General features: G+C 37.5%; 1 protein-coding gene across 4 annotated transcripts in view; it reads right to left on the reverse strand.

Annotated features, from left to right (window-relative positions):
- GPBP1 (GC-rich promoter binding protein 1) overlaps window positions 1-20,228 on the reverse strand; it is a 67,950-nt gene that overhangs the window by 7,988 nt on the left and 39,734 nt on the right. For 3 of the 4 annotated variants that reach the window (XM_061129763.1, XM_061129764.1, XM_061129765.1), the window contains 6 exons: window positions 10,698-10,821; window positions 10,341-10,564; window positions 9,398-9,464; window positions 8,300-8,359; window positions 1,229-1,413; window positions 482-622 (listed from right to left, as the gene is read on the reverse strand). In XM_061129763.1, coding sequence (XP_060985746.1) covers window positions 482-622; window positions 1,229-1,413; window positions 8,300-8,359; window positions 9,398-9,464; window positions 10,341-10,564; window positions 10,698-10,821 — 801 coding nt within the window. The remainder of the gene's footprint in view (window positions 1-481; window positions 623-1,228; window positions 1,414-8,299; window positions 8,360-9,397; window positions 9,465-10,340; window positions 10,565-10,697; window positions 10,822-20,228) is intronic. The other variant, XM_061129766.1, reaches the window with a different exon arrangement.

Raw genomic sequence — 20,228 nt, forward strand, 5'->3', positions numbered from 1 at the left:
ACCGAGCCTGTGTTCAAGAGCCCAGGAGATCCAACTACTGAGCCCACATGCGGCAACCACTGATGCCTAAGCACCCTGGAGCCCGTGCTCCACAAGGGAAACCCAGGCACTGCAACTAGAGAGTAGCCCCCGCTTGCGAAAACTCAAGAAAAGCCTGCACGTCAATGAAGGCCCAGTAGAACCAAAAATAAATACTTTTTTTTAAAGCGACTCTTTCTGGTTCATGGGTTACACATGTTTATTTTGCCACAGAATTTTCTACACTTTAGGTTATTTGGACATTTTGTTAGAAATTTTAAAATTATCCCTCCTTAAATTGCAAAACTAGTTAGCAAACAGAAAGAAGTATCTGAATTCTGGAAGAACTAAAGTCTCTTTAATGAATTTGTTCAATGAATCTATGCCTTTTGTTCACTGTTAATTAAATTATCATGACTGAGATAATTTGGCTCTTCAGGAGTACTTTTATTAAATGCCATACCTCTTTCACTGAAGTTGTTGATGGACTAAAATTCTTGGCAGTTGATTTAAAAGCATTAAAGTTGCCAACACCATATGTAGACTCATGAGGGAAAGAAGTCCCAACTTTATTTTCTTTAGTTTGGCTTTTCCATTGTGTAGGCTAAAGAAAAAACACACAAACATTAATTAATGTGTATCTAAACAGATTACATAGAGGAGAAAGAGAACAAAGTGAATACTATAAAATAAAGATGACTAAATATGACTTTAAAAAAATTATTTTTTTACTGTATCTTAATCATTTCTACATGGGTCTCCTCCTTTTTTTTTAACAAATAAAATCAAAATCTGATATTCAGATGAAACATTTAACTACCTTGCTTTTTTTCCCAAGTTTTATAAACCTTAAGTTAGGTTTCTCTTGCCTATTACCAAGAAAACACAAGTGAGAGTTCCAAAAGCCTAAAACTGAAGATGAAGGACAGCATTTTAAACCATTATTAAGCAAATATATCACAGATGCATCTGGCAAACAAGTATTTACAGATTTCATTTACTACTGACTACTAAAACAAGAAAACATACAAACACACAAACTACTTAAAAGGTAATTAAGGATACACAATGGCCCAACACTTTCCACTTAGAAAGCAGCAGCCCACCAATACCCTCCCCACCTTGATGTGAATTTTTCAACATTTTTTTGGCCAAAGTAACTCAGTTGATATCAACTTTTAACTTGCATATTTAACAATTTAGAACTTACTTTTGTAGGTGGAGCAGCAGGTTTAGGAACTAAGCCTTTATAAACACTTGGACCAGTCCCATTCTTAACTGGCTGTGACTGAAGATTTCCTACTACTGGGAATCCAGATAGTTGTAAGTCTTTTGTATTACCTTTCTTAATGACCAGCATCCTTTGAGTTCTAGATTTAGGATTCGGGGGATATTCTGTATAAATAAAGCACGAGCAACAGTTATACAGTTTAAATTTCAGCATAAAATTAAATCACCAAAGAATAGTATATTCCAAACTTTACTGTATTTAGAAATAACAGCTGCTTCTTGGATAAAATAACTAAGCTATGTAAGTATGAATTATATTCTTGCTTGAGAAATAAAGTTTCAACAATCACCAGACCACAGCAAGGAACTCAGCAATGTCAACTAACATTCAGAGATGAATTCAGTTAGACAGTGACCTAGAATGGTAACTATGACCAAGACAAATTTAATTACATTTGAGTATATTCTTCAATTATAAATTTCATCCTAACAGCTCTTAAGACGTGAAATACAAGATACATTTTCCTCTCTTCCATTCTGAAAAGTTTTCCTAATTCTTTTTATTTCGTTCATAGTTATTACCAATAAGAAAGGATCTACAGTCCCTCTATTTCTTAATTCCTGCTCAATTTATGACTAATGAAAAGGGGAACTATGTTTTCACATACCAGTTTATTCAAATATAATTTGAATGAACTGGCCATCCAAACTACACTGAAGGCATTGTGCAAGCTGCAGGGGATCCAACTCAATCCATGCTTCTGAAGACAGTACTAGAAAGCTTTTCTCAAGACAACTAAATTTGCTAAAATATGAAATATAACTTCTAGAGTTTAATCAGTTAATGTGTAACCAAACAGGTAATGTGTAATTAAACAGGTGTTACAATGAGCACGTTCCCAATAATGGCAGTGACATGTCTTTCTTCCTATAGAAAAACTCTGAAAGCCATCAGTTTCACCACTGAAGAGTTTCGAAGAAAAGAATTAACTGGAAACAAAACTGCAGAAAATGTAAATTAAAATTAGTTTAAGATATTATCCTTTGAGAGAGTGAGTAGTACATATGTATATAATGATGGCCTGCATCAAACAAACCAAATTTTCTACTGGTTTATCTCAAAAACTAAACAAGGACTACTAGTGATACAGAGAGAGGCATTCTCAAAGTCCCTCTGAAACTTAACTCTTCAAACTATAGAGCTGATAAAGTAGTTCATTTATTGTAATGCTAAAAAAATAAAAGAACAAGAACCTGAGAATTCCATGGTGGTCCAGTGGTTAGGACTCAGTGCTTTCACTGTGCAAGCCCTGTGGTGTAGCAAAAACAAGCAAACAAACCAAAGAACACACCACCCAAGAACCTAAAGCAAACTGAGAAAAGACTCATCTTTCTGAAAGTTAAACATTCAAAGTTTATCTACTAGGGCAAACATTCCAACTTCTCAGCTACCTACAAAGGCGCAAGATATGAAACCTAAGAAAAATATTTTCAGGCACACAAGGACACTAATTACATTACCAATATATAGTTTTTCTGAAGAACTAACACATTGAAGTCAAAACGAAAATGAAGAATAATGATCTTACACAGAGGCCAATGAAGAACATTAGAAATACTGCTAAACAATTTTAAGTTTTACAATTACTTCTGGTAAACAGAAGGTGACAGCATAAATAAAATAGTAAAAAGACTCCTGAAATTACCAATTATTTAAATTAGAATATAAGAGAAAATCTTAACAGTCTGGTACTCAAAATCTAAGTTAATGAACCTCAGGAATCTGAGGGATGACTGACTGATGCTGGGAAATGCAAAAAGTCTTAGAGTCTCTAAGGTCTAATCTCAGAAAAATCCAAGTGCTGAAGTAGGAGGCGGTTTTATCTGTGCATCACAATAAGTTCATACATGACTGGCAAAGACTTCTATTCCAATATCGTCAATTAAGCATACAAGTTTATCTTCCTTCCCTTTTAGATCCTTATGTTAAAATTACCATAATGAGTGTTAGTTGCTCAGCCCCATCTGACTCTCTGCAACCCCAAGGACTGTAGCCTGCCAGGCTAGTCTGTCCATGGGATTCTCAGGCAAGAATACTGCAGTGAGTTGCCATTCCCTTCTCCAGGGGATGTTCCCGACCCAGAGATTTAACCCAAGTCTCCTGCATTGCATGCAGGCAGATTCTTTACCATCTGAGCTACCAGGAAGCCCCCCTATAATGAGGGAGGTAAACAAATACAGCAATAAAGAACAGGAGGAGGTTCCTCAGCAATGAATAATATCAACCTGTATTTCAAGAGAATAAATAAAGTAAAGGAAGAAACTTCAGCTTAGAGTGTGTGCACAAAGAAACCCAACAGCTGAGGAGGGGATTAATTTCCACTGTATAATCTTGGATTGCAGAGTGGGACTTGGAAACGCCATATAAAGCAGAATACAGAAATGAAATCTTTTCAGACAAAAATCAATCACCAAGAAAAGTAACATAAATCTACTAAAGTAAAATCTTTACTAAAATAAATCCTAAACAATGTACTTTAGGCAGAAGTAAATGATTTCACACTGAAGGCTGAGGGTACAAGATGAAAAAGAAATAATATTTTTGTACTTAAGTCATCACTCATCAAAACTAGAAGACAGAAGAGGAGAACAGATAAGCATGCAGGTATGATTAAGCCTCAATATAATTTCTGACTACAAAGTCCACCTTTCCTAAAACTGGATTTCTAGATACCTAAGAAATACTCTCACAGTCTCCTCAAAGAGGTCTTTGGTTCCAAGAATGAAAGAAAATGCTACAAAGAAAGATGAAGCCTAAGAAATCAGTCACATACAAGAGGTAGTAAAGTAAAAGATAATAAAGGTACCTAAAAGATGATGAAAGGGACTGGGAGGAAAAAGAAAGTAGGACACAGTGCTGATTTACTTACTAAGCATTCATATTCAAATAGTACAGAAATTAAGACCATGTGCTTTTGTACCAGATTTACAGAATTTTGATACTTGCTCCAACATCACTACTCTCATCTATAAAATGAAAAACAACAGTTCTTGGCTCAGAGTTAGAATGAAATGTTCTCTTTAAAGAAAAATGTCCAGAAAAGTCATATACAATCTCCACTGTAATAGGCAACTGTATTTCAAATTAAAGGTGTCTTTTTGAAAAATTTTAAACCTAAAACTTAAACTGAACAACCACAAGAGTATAGATGAGAAAAATTACAACAGAAATAAACAAAATAAAGACTAACCTATATCATATACATCTATGCTGAACACACTACATAAACCTGCCTGTTTAACAAGAAATGTGTTCTTAGTCTAAGGCCAGGATGGCACGGCGGCTGACAGCAGAGGTGTTCACCTGGTGAAGTGTTCCCAACTGTGTGTGCCACCAGTGTCTGTGTCCTCAGGGTGAGCTGCAGGCAATTCCCGCCACCGTTCCCTGATGCTCTGGAAGACTCTCCAAAGAGCAGCAGATGCTGGTTGTTGAACTGCTGGTATCAAGAGACTGGCTGACCAAAATTGAGAACTTGGACTTCAGAGCCCCTACTGTTTGATAGAGACATTCTAGCTAAGCACTCAAATTAATGTGTTAAATATCAATACAAGAACACAGAAGCCAAAAAGATAAGTGGGGGAGAAGTCTGAGGAAGGGGGAGAGGGGAGGGAGAAGGGAAAGAGGAAAGGTGGAAAAACTGGTTCTTGATGGTAATAATCACATCTAAGCAATGGAAAAGGTGATGGCAGCACTAGTAACTTAAATCTGCATCATTTCTATTACTTATAAACTGGTTTATCTATTCACAGATTATCTGTGCAAATTCTCCTGACATGAACCTTCTGAGCTAGGTGCTGAATCTGTTAGATTCAAACAGTATCCAATGACCCCTTCTGTACTTTCTCCATTTTATCAACTGGTAAACTTCATGAAAAAGATTCAAATTGCTCATCTTTTTAAAGAGAAAATGTATGCATTGATGAAAGATGCTAACACTTATAAAGAAGAATTAATGACTTCGGTGACTTCCTTCTATAAATCATATATGCTTATTATCAAGCTCATATAAGCAGATATTCAAACTGCCTTCAAAACACCTAAAGGCAAATATGAGTTGTGGATTTTCATATCATTATTTCCTTCTATCCTCACAAACAACTGTAATCTGATGATACCTGGCTATAAATATTGTTTTATCATCTTGTTATTTCATGCTCTCCCAATATCTTTGAATGTTGTAGTAAGTTTTGTTCCTTAAATACAAAGGCAATAGTGGAGGGGAGAGGCTCAATCTTTTGAAGAAAAATTAGAATTAAAACACTGCCACGTATAATACAAAGTAAGTTGGCCACATGCATAAGTTCGAGCTGACATCTCAATTCCTTATTCTCTTTTCTGTTCTCATGCTCTCCATATAGTTGCCTTATATTCTGATTCAATCAGTTTTCACTTTTATTTTTAAATCTATCACTTTTTGTCTTTTTGTAAATCTATCAGAATCTTCCTGACTTACTGGATTTGAACATAATTAGCTAACTCATATTAAACAGCTGTAACATGATCAAGGATACCAATTTAACAGATAATTTAATATTAACAATGCTTTTCTCATTAGTATTAGCATAGTGCTGCTCCATCCTCATCTCACAGACAAGAAAATTCACTGAGATTAAGTAACCTTCCCAAAGTCTAAGTAACTAATAGGTAAAAGACCTAATGTTAGCACCCAGAACTATCTGATAATGCACTTAACCACTACATTATATTACTGGAGAAAATGGATTAGAGTATTGGCTAGGTCAGACAGTTCAAAACGTATACCATTTTCAACTAAAATACTACTAGTAAGCCTATACTGAATGGTCAAAATAAGAGTCTTGTAAGTGTACACTACCAAGTCAGGGTCCACCCTTCCCCTCATCATCACAGTGATGACAGTTACTAGTTTAGTTTCCTCATCATGATATAAGAGGCAACTTTACTGTGTGAATAATAGTCAAGTGAAGGATAAATAGTATTTTAATTGCTTTCACACTAATCTGAAGAGGAAACTCAATCACATAAGACATAATAACATATGAGTATCAGAAGCAAAGAATTGGTACCATAGCAATAAAGCCATCTGAACACTAATTTTAAAGGACAAAAATATTTTAAAGATTATTTTTCTATAGATTGGTATTATTTGAATATTGCTATTTTTGATATTTTATATAATGTACAAATCTTGTTTCACAGTAGTATGAGACTTTTAGTCACATGAGTTTCACTGACATAATGTCAAAGAAGAGGCATGATATTCTTTCCTTTAACAAGGTACCCACATTACTCATGAAAAAGAGCAGCCTTTCTAAAACAAAAACAACTTAACTGATGAACACTATCTCTAACTCTCTTACTTATGTCATCTAATCAAACTCTTAATTTTCCCTTCTCAACTGTGAACATGTGTTATATTACCTTTTTCTTATTGTTAACAACTGTTTTCACCTGAGACACTGAAGAACGTGTAGAATCATACCAATATATGAATACTTTTATATAAAGCAATCTGATAAAGATTATTCCCTTCTCTTAATCCCTTTACAAAGTCACCTTAAACACTTTCACTTGTTTTCATGACCTAAACCTCATTTAGTGTTATCATGTCACTCAACCTGTATGCTAGTGGCTAGTATCATTAGAATTCTCTAGAAAACAATCCATCTTTAAGAACTGGTCACCAATTTGCTTTAATTTAGAAGGCTAAACAAATAAAATTCATAGTACTGTATCAAATATGAGCAGAAATTAGGAAGTTCATCAAATTATCAAAGGATAAACACAAATGTAAATGCTGAGTTGAAACAAAACTAATTAATAGTGACTAAAGGTTTTCATTATTTAGTATCTTAAGCACAAAATGTTAGGCTCTGTTAATACTATGTTGCTGACATATTATGTCAACACAGAATAGCCAGTAGGACTTCTAAAAACACAAGTCAATTTGATAGTTACTAATGTCTCAAACTGCATACAAACACATATCATTTTCTCTCTTTCTCACTACTCAAATCAATCACCCAGCTAAATTATTTTAAAATTCTCACAGGAACACTGAAGTGCCTTGATTTTTTGTTTTATATTTAAATTGCTAGATATAGGAGATAAATTTAGTATGAATCAAGCTCAACAGTAATCCTGGTTAAGATAAAAACACTACAAAAGTCAGTTACAAACTACAAGGAGTTTCCAATAAAACTAAGTTCTAGGTAGAGTTAAACATATTTAACAACAGGTTTAAACAGCTTAGCTATTAATACTTCATTCAAACTATTTTTTTAAATTGGGATATTATGTTTAGACTCTTGCAATTTTTGATTTACAAAAGGACAGTTTCAGGGACAAACCAGTGGTATTTTTTAATATATATTACATTTCCATTATTAAATTTTGACTTACCTGGAAGGAAGTAGCACTAGATAAGTTCTACTGAAAATTCTCTGTCTTCCTCAGGAACATAGCTATTTTAAATGTTGCAATGGGGAAAACAATATTTGGGAACCCAGGGCATAAATTAAGAAAGGAATAGTGAAGTGTAATACAATGAAAGTTTCATTGTATTCCTATGGGAAGTACTGGGAATTTAACAATTAATCAAGTCACAGTTTTTTTTTTCTAATGCAGACACACTTTTTAGTTTACCTAAGACACAGTAAAGAGTACATCTTCCTTTTAAACATCTTTTCAACTAGTGCTCAAAATCCTTAGACCAACCCTGAAACAGTAGAACCAAAATCTTTATATTAATACATTTTATTCTCAATATTTTCAAAAATGTATTTCTAAATCATTTCTAAAATTATTAACCAAGGATCAGTACCAGTAGTATCTATAGGTAGTTTTATATGACAAACGCTCACTAACATTCCTGATTTTATTTACTTCCATTTTAATCAAATCCAAATTATTCCTAATTTCTTAAGAGATTTTATTTAACACCTTGCAGGTGGTTCTATATTCTTATGCAATCAGCTGTTCCCAGAAAAACTGAATAATAAGGAAACATACCTAAGAGAGGAGCTTGGGAGATTTTTTTGGTTGGGTATGTGTGTGTCTGGGCGTGTAGGCCTGGGGAGAGTGGTAGAAATACTAATTTGCAATACAGAAAAAACAATGCCATTCACATGGTTCTAACAAAAGTGTCTGACCACCCCCACCCCCACCCTCAAGAATCCCTTAAATAAATTGGGAGATCAAAAGAAACAAAATAATTCCCCCAGCGTATCACCCCCAAATACAATAAAGAACAGCACAGGAAGTGGCAAAGTTTAAAATAATGCCTTTATCGTTAGGACTATTATGCTGTCATAAGCCACGATCCTTTGTTTTGGTAAATTGCTTATTTTCAATAGAAAAACACAAGAACGTGTGTACAAGTTCCAAAGCAGATGCATCGCCTCTGAATTTGGTATCAAATAATTAAATTTATTTTTCAGATATCAAATCTTCATATTTTAAATTATTCCATTATTTTAAACTTCACTTAAATCTCTAAAAAGCTAATTAAGTTACTCTAAGTGCAGTTTAATCTTCTGTAGATGCTATCAAATTAAACTTTCAGCAGTTTTAAAAAGGGAGTCATTACCAGAAAAACTGTCAAGATTTGACAACCAAAAAGGCAAATAATTTCAAACATAGACTAGTTCTAGGCAAAATTTATACAATTACTTTTAATACTGTCTGTGTAGAACCATTTTCATTAAGTAAAAAATGATTTTTATAGCACACTATGATTAAAATCTTTCCAGTTAAGTTTTCAACTTTGAAAAACTAAGTTGAGTTAAACTAAATTTTTTGTTTCAACAGATTATCGAGCTGCTCTCCAAATGATATCAATTCATTACATTTAACTTACTTTTTAAAAAACTCATATCTGAATATACTTAATGGTACTAATATGTGTAAATAATTATCCAAATCAAGCTTTTCTTCTGTCCCCAATATCTTGTTTTATTAAAGTGCTACCTTTTTTTTATAGCTTAGCACATCAAAAACAGGTTATTTAAAAGATAAAGTTTAATTCTAGCCTACTATTTTAAAAAACACAAATGTGAAACCTAAAAATAACATTTTATACCCGTCAACGATAGATCAAAAATTACTTACCCCATACACCCGCAGCTAAAGATTTATTCTGATTTGGTTCTCTCTCATATTCAGGATTTAGAGATGGCTGGAAATAAAAGGTGGAATAAAAAGAACAAATGTTTAAACTGCTCATATTTAAGAAAAAAAAATTCCTTTTAAAAGTAATCTCAAGAATATACTGACAAATTTGACATAATGAACTCTTAACAACACTAATTATTCATAAATCTTACTTTCTGCTTATTGTAACAATTAAAATGGTTAATATCTATACTCACGATAAGTTGAAGAAAACAAGTGTCTTTAAATACTCTCCTCATCCTCAACTACATGAAGAAAAAGTGTTAAAAAAAAAGAAGAAAGCAAATGCAGGAGAATGCAGTCTTGGCATCAAAATGAGAAATCATCCTCTCTTAGCATAAGGTTAAGAGCAGACAAGAGGAAATCAGACCAATCCTTAATTCTTCTTAGGTTTGCATCCCTGAATGCTTTAGTTAACAAGCTCACACTCAAAGCAAAGTACAAGTTTATTACTTCACATAGTGATGCTCAGGTTATTAAAAAGAAAACTGAGTTGAGCACTGAATGTGTACTCTAAAGCTTAGCTTAGTAGATGTTTGCTCTTTAGAAAAGGGAAATTTTTTAACTTCTATGAAGAATAAAATGACATAAATTTATCCAAAGTTTTAAAAAACCACATGGTGAGACACAGGAATAAGTAAACAAACGTAAGGAACGAAGAAGATTGGGGAAGGAAAGACTTACGTACAGAAAGCCTAACGAAATGTAAAGACTAAAGATAACTGAACCAAAATAAATAAATAAAAATTAAAAAACAATTGAACCTGTCAAGTGTGATCTCTGGAGAAAATGATGTGTACTGATAAAATCTCCTGAGAGATCTGATGCTTAAATAGCACTTGTAGAAACCTCATTCGTATTAAAATTACAAGCAACTTACAAAATCCTCAGCCTCAAACTGCTTGCGTTCTCTCTTGTCTTCTTTCCTCCCTGCTTCACTGTCAGGTATGTTGTTTTCATGTAGTCCTTGGCTTTTTCCAGAATGGAAAATACTGCTACGAGAACGGGAACTTCCACCATGGTATCCCCCTCGATGATTTATGTTTTCAGTACCATTTCTTCCATGTGTACGCCATCCATTTTTTTCTTTCCTTCCAAAGTTACCTTTTTAAAATAATGGCAAAGTATTACAAACTCAAAGATGGTTATGCTTAAAGACTCAATCACAATCAAAACAATTCCTGCAAGAATGTGAAGATAATTCTTCTTAAACTCTACTATTCCTCAGCAACTTTACCTCCATTAGGACGTCCAATACCAGAATCAAAGCCATCTGAAGAGTTGTGTCGTCGGCGGTTCACATCGTAACGATTTTCTGTCCATGAAAAGTTTTCAGAATGCTTTTCAAAATTCAGTGACGACTGAAACAAATTATAAGATAAACATACATATAAAATCTGACTAACTTTAGAAACTAGTAATACACTGGCTTTATTTATTCCCGAGAATTTTAAATGGTTAAGTAGAATATTTTATAATTATTTCAATTGTTTGGTAACCAAAAACTTGTAAGAGGGATTCCACTGTTAATGTATTTTTTCTACCTAAGATAAACCAGAGCACCATTCTGAAAGTTTAACAACTATATTCACCCAAAAACTTTAAAGGTAAAGACACTGTAAAGGCATCAAGGCAAATATAGTACACTTCTTTTAAAATAAAACATACTATCGTGTATTTCACATTCTTTGATTTAAATAGCTCAAGGTTTTCTTCAAGATCAGAAAATTATGGCGAATCAAGCTACAGTTCTATTTTAAGTTCTCTATAGATTTACTTCCAAACTCCTCTTCCCCAAAAGAAGTGTTTTAAAAATCTGTCAAAGAAAGAATGTTGTAAAAACAATTATTACAATTCTCTCCAGGACAAACAGAAAAGCTCCTCAGTTTTAATACAAACACACTGCACACACTCTTTATTTAAGTAGGCTCCTCCTCATGGCCATGGTGGGACTTACTGGTGCAAGTTCCCCTATTGCTCCTGCCTTCATCCTCATGCTGCTTCTATGCATGAAAGACAAAGCCCTTCATCTGTCTTCCACCAGCATCCATGAAACAACAGTGACAGCCTGGCTTGCTAAGCTTTTAAGTAGGGTAAAAACCCAAACACTTCACAACCCTACCAGTTATGGTGATGAAGATACCACGCTCTCAAAGCTAAAACTTTCTAGAAAGGCCAGACAGGGGCACAGGATAAGATTCTTCAGGACCTGGCAACAATTGTTCTCATCCAAATGATGGGTGAAAGTAAAGGTTCCTCACTGTTTAGCGACCAAGTAAGTGGCAAGGGGAAGGACTGAAACAAGATGTCCAACAGTGCTTTAATGCTGAAACTCTCCTCTGAGTAGAAGGAATTGATGTATTATCATAAGAGATGGGGTCCCATCTGAAAGGCAATATGGCTGTAGCTGCTGAAGCCAAGAGGTCACCAAAGCTGAACAGCAATGAGAATAGAGAGTTTGGGAAAGACTGAAAACATTAAAAGTAAATTTGTTAAGGCCAAACTGCTACTGACACTGGAAACAAAGAAAACTGCAAAGCCTAGCTTCCTGGAGTGGATTTATTCTGTGCTCTTTGTACTTTCTGATTCTTCTTCCCCACATCAAACTCAGCTGCTTTAACAACAAAGTGTACACCAGAACTTAAGGCAAGAAACAAACAAACTCTTATAGTTCTGTTGCACACAGGTACCCAAGTCATCATCCTTCCCAGCCCCATGGAGGGGAGACAGTATTAAGCACAAGAGTGACTCAACCTTTTCCATATAAGGCAAAGCCATGGCACTGTGGTACATGAATGCATGAAATGTCCCAGGCTGGGGTGTTTCCTGGGGCCAGGAGGTACATAAAAGAGAAATTAACACCAATCCTGGCTTGAGAAGCCAGAAGAGAAAAAGCCTCCAGGCACCCATGCAACCCCCAAAGGAACAGTCTTCCCCTCCTCGCTGAACTTTCCCACATTCCATGCTAAAGAAATCATGAGAGGTCCTGAAAGCTTAGACTGTAACTCTGATATGCACATACATACTAAACTCCTTAGTCTAGGCAAGAATATACAACAGAGAAAAGACAATCTCTAACAAGTGGTGCTGGGAAAACTGATCAACCACTTGTATAAGAATGAAACTAGAACACTTTCTAACACCATATACAAAAATAAGCTCAAAATGGATTAAAGATCTAAATGTAAGACCAGAAACTATAAAACTCCTAGAGGAAAACATAGGCAAAACACTCTCTGACATAAATCACAGCAAGATCCTCTATGACCCACCTCCCAGAGTAATGGAAATAAAAGCAAAAATAAACAAATGGGACCTAATTAAACTTAAAAGCTTTTGCACAATGAAGGAAACCATAAGCAAGGTGAAAAGACAGCCTTCAGAATGCGAGAAAATAATAGCAAACGAAGCAACTGACAAATAACTAATCTCAAAAATATACAAGCAGCTCCTGCAGCTCAATTCCAGAAAAATAAAAGACCCAATCAAAAAATGGGCCAAAGAACTAAACAGACACTTCTCCAAAGAAGACCTACGGATCGCTAACAAACACATGAAAAGATGCTCAACATCACTCATTATCAGAGAAATGCAAATCAAAACCTCAATGAGGTACCATCTCACGCCGGTCAGAACGGCCGCTATCCAAAAGTCTACAAGCAATAAATGCTGGAGAGGGTGTGGAGAAAAAGGAACCCTCTTACACTGTTGGTGGGAATGCAAACTAGTACAGCCACTATGGAGAAGAGTGTGAAGATTCCTTAAAAAACCGGAAATAGAACTGCCATACGACCCAGCAAACCTACTGCTGGGCATACACACTGAGGAAACCAGAATTGAAAGAAACACGTGTACCCCAATGTTCATCGCAGCACTGTTTACAATAGCCAGGACATGGAAGCAACCTAGATGTCCACTGGCAGATGAATGGATAAGAAAGCTGTGGTACATATACACAATGGAATATTACTCAGCCATTAAAAAGAATGCATTTGAATCAGTTCTAATGAGGTGGGTGAAACTGGAGCCTATTATACAGAATGAAGTCAGTCAGAAAGAAAAACACCAATACAGTATATTAACGCATATATGCAATTTAGAAAGATGGCAACGATGACCCTATATGCGAGACAGCCAAAGAGACACAGATGTAAAGAACAGACTTTTCGACTCTGTGGGAGAAGGCGAGGGTGGGATGATTTGAGAGAATAGCATTGAAACATGTATATTACCATATGTGAAATAGATCGCCGGTCCAGGTTTGATGCATGAGACATTGTGCTCAGGGCCGGAGCACTGGGATGACGCTGAGCGATGGGATGGGGAGGGAGGTGGGTTCAGTTTGGGGAATGCATGTACACCCATGGCTGATTCATGTCAATGTATGGCCAAAACCACTGCAGTACTGTAAAGTAATTAGCCTCCAATTAAATAAATTTTAAAAAATAAATAAAATAAACAAACTCCTCAGTCTGTGTGCCCATGGTGGGAATGGACCCTAGTATCCGAACATGGCTGATAAGAATTTGGAAAAATCTCAGCAGTAAGAGTAGGAAATTAAAGCAATCCTGCAGGTGGGGCCACTAGGCCAATTCAATGTACCACTGTGTTTCATAGTTGATGTTAACGTTACATGCTTGTACTAAAAATGCTCTAGATTCTCCCATTCAAGAAATGTCACAGGTTGACAGATGATTCCCATCCCCTTCAAAATGGTCTAATAAAAAGTACACCTTCCAGAAGGGAAAAAAAGAAAATCGTATGTGGCCAAAGACTTGGCTCTGCAGTGTTCAGAAAGACTATTTTCCGGTACTGCAATGCCATCTGCCTGATACACACACCAAGTACACACTCCTTTTAAAAACTGAGTTCCCCTGGTAGCCTAGTGGTTAGGATTCCAGGCGTTCACTGCCATGGCCAAGGTTCAGTGTTCAATCCCTAGTCAGCCAAAAAAAGAATGTGGCTCCTGCAATAATGCTGAGCTCTTACTGAAAGCAAACTTAAACTAAGGACTAACCAATGTAAGAACCCAAGAGGGCTCTTGATCAAATGGAAATTATGTGTTCAACACCACAGCCGGCCTCACCCTTGAAGCGCCAAACATAAATTTGCAGTATACTTTATTCTCCCTCCTGCCACCATGACAAGCCAGTGTTTCAATAAGGTTCTCAAATCAGAAAAGTTCCTCTAAATGATTGAGCCTGGTTCATTGATAGTTCAGCCAAGTTAAAAGATGATGGTACACACAATAGCCACCCAGCCCCAACAAACTCTGGAAAACCAAATGGGTAAGTGCCAATCACCTCACTGGAATAAAAGCTATGATCCCTGCCTTAGATATTCTTAAGGACAAGACATTTTATATTTTTCTAACTCTTGTATTGTTGCCAGTAGCCTCGTCATCTCATCTATCACGGAAAAACTATAGACTGGCCAATTAAAAACATCTCTTGGAGTCACACATGATGGGAAACTGCAGCTGCTGCTGAGCTGAGACAATCTGAGTCACTCATGTTGATTCAGTAAAGCTTGCTATCTGATGAGAGTGAATGGCTTTGAGAGTGACTGAAATTAGAATGCTGATCAAATCTTCAGCATACCACCTAGACCCATCATCACACCAGACATGGAACACACCCACTATCACAGACTGGTTACAAAAGAAAGGACTTTATCTTTCTGATGCAGAAACCTCTACTGCATGCCAGCTTGTGACTCCTGCCAAAAGTTGGTCCATTTGTCTCACTGTAAAGAACACATCACACAGAACTACATCAAAGATTTGACTTCTTCATGGAGTCCTCAACGGAGTTGTACCACTATTGAAACTTTTTCAGGTTACATTATTATTGCTGCAGTCTGATGGGCTAACTCTGGTCACACTATTATGTCTCCTGAAATTAATTCATGAAATGTGTTGGGTATATTCCAGACCAGGAACAGTTCATTAACAGTACATCTTTTGTCAAAAAGTCATCTTGCAATGAATCAATACTCAAAGTACTCAATGGACGTTTCATACTATTATTCACAAGTATAGACAAGCATTTTAACAGTCTCCTCAAAATTCAACTCAGAACCACTTATACTACACTTCTATACCCCTCATCTCTTCCCACATCTTAGTAAGATGAATGAATGCAGCATAACCAAAAGGGAATCATCTCCTCTTGGCCACTTCTTGTGTAGTAATCAGAATGACACAGTGGAGAGTTATGACAGTAAACAGACTTACACTAAAAATTCTGCTCTGATTATCCCCAGATATAATGTTTCTTTCTTTTCCCTAAGAACAACTACAGGCCAGGCAACCCCTCAGGGTGATGGCTAACCAAAAAGGAGTTCAAACAAATCTAGTTTGGCCACCTGGATTCTCCTGTTGAACTGGCATGGTCCTAGACATGTAGACAACAGCCATTTGCTTGTGTACACTTCTCACGGAGTCCCCACCAAAGTAGACCAAGGTGAGGGTAAGGTATCTTTAAAATGGGGTCTCTGAAAATTATTTAAAAATGCCCCTGTCCCACTCACATCCAGTTCCTCTAGATTAAAATATCTAGGTAGAAGAGTTTTTAAGTGAAGTTAGAGCTATGGGAATGGGACACATTGCATACAGATTTCATGGCTGTATACAGAGGGAGAGCAAAAACCCTAGCAATCGGGAGAAGAAACATCTTTAACACCAGAAAGCACAGGTACAAAGGAGAACAATTAATGATCTCCCTATCCCCTGGAACAAGGGTCCCCAACACCCCAGGCGATTGACCAGTACAGGTCCGTGGCCTGTTAGGAACCAAGCCGCAAGCAGGTGAGCAGTGGGTGAGTGAGAGAAGCTTCAAGTGTATTTACAGCTGCTCCCCATCATTCACGTTACTGCCTGAGCTCCACCTCCTGTCAGATCAGCGAAAGCATTGAATTCTCATAGGATTGCAAACCCTACCATGAACCATGCACAGAATGGACCTAAGTTTCAACTCCTTATGAGAATCTAATGCCTGATGATCTGAGGTGGAGCTGAGATGGTGATGCTAGTAGCACTGGGGAGCAGCTGCAAATACAGATTACCATTAGCAGAGGTCTGACTGCAGTGAAAGTCAAAGTCGCTCAGTCCTGTCCAACTCTTTTGTGACCCCATGGACTATACAGTCCATGGAATTCTCCAGGCCAGAATATTGGAGTGAGTAGCCTTTCCCTTCTCCAGGGGATCTTCCCAATCCAGGGATTGAACCCAGGTCTCCCGCATTGCAGGCAGATTCTTTGCCAGCTGAGCCACAAGGTATGGACTCCTGACTGCACAGAGACCATAATAAACCAACTGCTTACAGATTATCATCAAAACCCTATCAGTGAATGTCAAGTCACAACTGGGCCACATCTGGTGGCAGGCTTTATAGCGGCAAATGAGTTGATGTCCTTCAACTGTACAGCTGCATCTGGTGAAAACCTTTAAGTTAGAATCCAACACTTATTTTAGTCTGTGTGTGGCCTGCCCATTATTTTATTTACCACTTCCATCCATCCCTCCTTCCCACCCTGCACATTTGTCTGGGTCACAGTTTTTTTGGGAGGCCCACAAAAGCTGTGCTGTGTTTAGTTGCTCAATCGTGTCCGACTCTTTGTGACCCTATGGACTACAGACAGCCAGACTTCTCTGTCCTTGGAGATTCTCCACACAAGAATACTGCACTGGGTGGCCATGCCCTCCTCCAGGGGATCTTCCCAACCCAGGGATCGAACCAGGGTCTCCTGCATTGCAGGCAGATTCTTTACCAGCTGAGCTACCAAGGAAGCCCCACAAAAGATAATCCTAGCCAAAATGAGTAAGAAAACAAACACTGCTGGAGCACTTCTTTGAAAAGTGGGGAAAGACCCAGGTGAAACAGCAGAAGACTCTTAAGACTGCCAACAAAAAAGAAAGCTGCACTTAAGAATCCTACTTAAATTACAAGTACACTGCAACAGGTGATTCACATTCTCCAAGTCTACCTTGTATAATATGTGCTGACTGGCTACCCAAAGCAGCCATGAAACCTTCAAAACTGCTTCACCACATGGAGCCCAAGTACCCTGCATTAAAAGACAAGCGTTTGGAGTTTTTCAAAAGAAAAAGACATAATGAGGAACAGAAGCAATTATTGAAGGCCTCCACTTCATCAAACGTGTCTGCACTGAGAGCATCATTCTTAGTAGCTAACTAAAAATTGCTGAAGTTAAGGTCTGTATTATTAATGAAGAGTTGATTCTGCCTGCTGCTAAGGACAACTGTCTTGGACTTTCAGGAAAGGCTGCAGCCCAAAAGGCGGCATGTGTTCCTCTTCCAGCTAGCACCATAACTAGATGAACTGATGGAACACCAGAAGATACCGAGACACAGTTGTTAAAGAGGATTAGAGAGTCACCACAGTATGCAATCCAGGTTGACGAGAGTCTACCGACATGAAAAAGGCAACAATGCTTGGTTTTGTGAGATCTGTTTTTCACGAGGATGTGCATGAGGATATGTTATGTACACTGAAGTTGCCAACCAACACCACAGGTGCAGAACTATTCAAATCTCTGAATAGTTACATACAGGAAAATTGAATCAATCATTTTGTAGGTGGGTTGGGGGGGGCGGGAATAAGCCACACAATGTTTTCTATTGAGGATCAGGGTTGCTTTCTGACCCACTGTATTGCCTCTATAATTGTAGGTAATAATAATACCAAATCTCAAGTCAGTTTCCCTTGAGTGTTTTTTTTTTTTTTTTTTTTTTGCGGGGGGGGGGGGGGGGGTGCAGTCCTAAGAGATCTTAGTTCCCTGACCAGGGATCAAACCCATGCCCCCTGTGGTGGAAGTGTGCAGTTTTAACCTCTGGACCACCAGGGAAGTCCCTCCCTTAAGTGGATTTTAAAGGATAACAGAGTGGCTTTAGACCATATATTGGTTGGCTGAAAAAAAATCATTCACTAGTACCCCATAAGTTATTCACAACTGGCTAAATCCTGGTCTCACTCACTGTTGCTTGGGACATTTGTAGTAGTAGCCTTAATTGCCGTGGAAGACAATTAAATGGATTTGGTTCTAGTCTCTGTCAAATTAATCAGAGTAGCTGAGAGTGCTACAATCATGCAAAATTCAAGTTTGGCTGCAACATGTATGGACTGTTGGGACAGGAAATCATCATGGACCCTGAGTATCCCCCAGTTCAGTTTAGTTGCTCAGTCCAACTCTGCAACCCCATGGACTGCAGCACACCAAGTTTCCTTGTCCATCACCAACTCCTGGAGCTTGCTCCAACTCACTCCATTGAGTTGGTGATGCCATCCAACCATCTCATCCTCTGTCATCCCCTTCTCCTCCTGCTCTCAATCTTTCCCAGCATCAGGGTCTTTTCCAGTGAGTCAGTTTTTCACATCCAGTGGCCAAAATATTGGAGTTTCAGCTTCAGCATCAGGCCTTCCAATGACTATTCAGGATTGATTTCCTTTAGGATTGACTGGTTTGATCTTCTTGCAGTCCAAGGGACTCTCAAGAGTCTTCTCCAACACCACACTTCCTTTGTCAGCAAAGTAATGTCTCTGCTTTTTAATATGCTATCTAAGTTGGTCATAGCTTTTCTTCAAGGAGCAAGCATCTTTTAATTTCATGGCTGCAGCCACCATCTGATTTTGGAGCTACAAAGGAAAGTTTGTCACTGTTTCCATTGTTTCCCCATCTATCTGCCATGAAGTGATGGCACCAGATGCCATGATCTATCTTCATTTTTTGAATGTTGAGTTTTAAGCCCATTTTTTCACTCTCCTCTTTCACTTTCATCAAAAGGCTCTTTAGTTCTTCACTTTCTGCCATAAAGGTGTTGTCATATGCATATCTAAGGTTATTGATGTTTCTCCTAGCAATCTTGATTCCAGCTTGTGCTTCATCTAGCCTGGCATTTCACATGATGTACTCTGCATATAAGTTAAATAAGCAAGGTGACAATATACAGCTTTGACGTACTCCTTTCCCAATTTGGAACCTGTCTGTTGTTCCCTGTCCAGTTCTAACTGTTGCTTCTTGACCTGCAAACAGATTTCTTAGGAGGCAGGTAAGGTGGTCTAATATTCCCATCTCTTGAAGAATTTCCACAGTTTGTTGTGATCCACACAGTCAAAGGCTTTGGTATAGTCAATAAAGCAGAAGTAGATGTTTCTCTGGAACTCTCTTGCTTTTTCTATGATCCAATGGATGTTGGCAGCTTGATTTCTGGTTCCTCTGCCTTTTCTAAAACCAGCTTGAACATCTGGAAGTTCTCAATTCATGTACTGTTGTAGCCTTGCTTGGAGAATTTTGAGCATTACTTTGCTAGTGTGTGAGATGAGTGCAATTGTGCAGTAGTTTGAACCTTCTTTGGCATTGCCTTTCTTTAGGACTGGAATGAAAACTGGCCTTTTTCCAGTCCTATGGCCACTGCTGAGTTTTCCACATTTGCTGGCATATTGAGTGCAGCACTTTAACAGCATCATCTTTTAGGATTTGAAACACAGCCCCACTCATCAACAGAAAATTGGATTAAAGGTTTACTGAGTGTGGCCCCACCCATCAGAACAAGCCCCAGTTTCCCCCACAGTCAGTCAGCAAGTTTCTTATCCTTATCAGAAGGCAGAGAGAATAAAAACCACAATCACAGAAAACTAATCAAACCAATCACAGGGACCACAGCCTTGACTAACTCAATGAAACTATGGGCCACGCTGTGTAGGGCCACCCAAAACGGATAGGTCATGATGGAGAGTTCTGACAAAAC

Source organism: Dama dama, chromosome 25, assembly GCF_033118175.1.
Source record: "Dama dama isolate Ldn47 chromosome 25, ASM3311817v1, whole genome shotgun sequence".
Taxonomy (NCBI): Eukaryota; Metazoa; Chordata; class Mammalia; order Artiodactyla; family Cervidae; genus Dama; species Dama dama.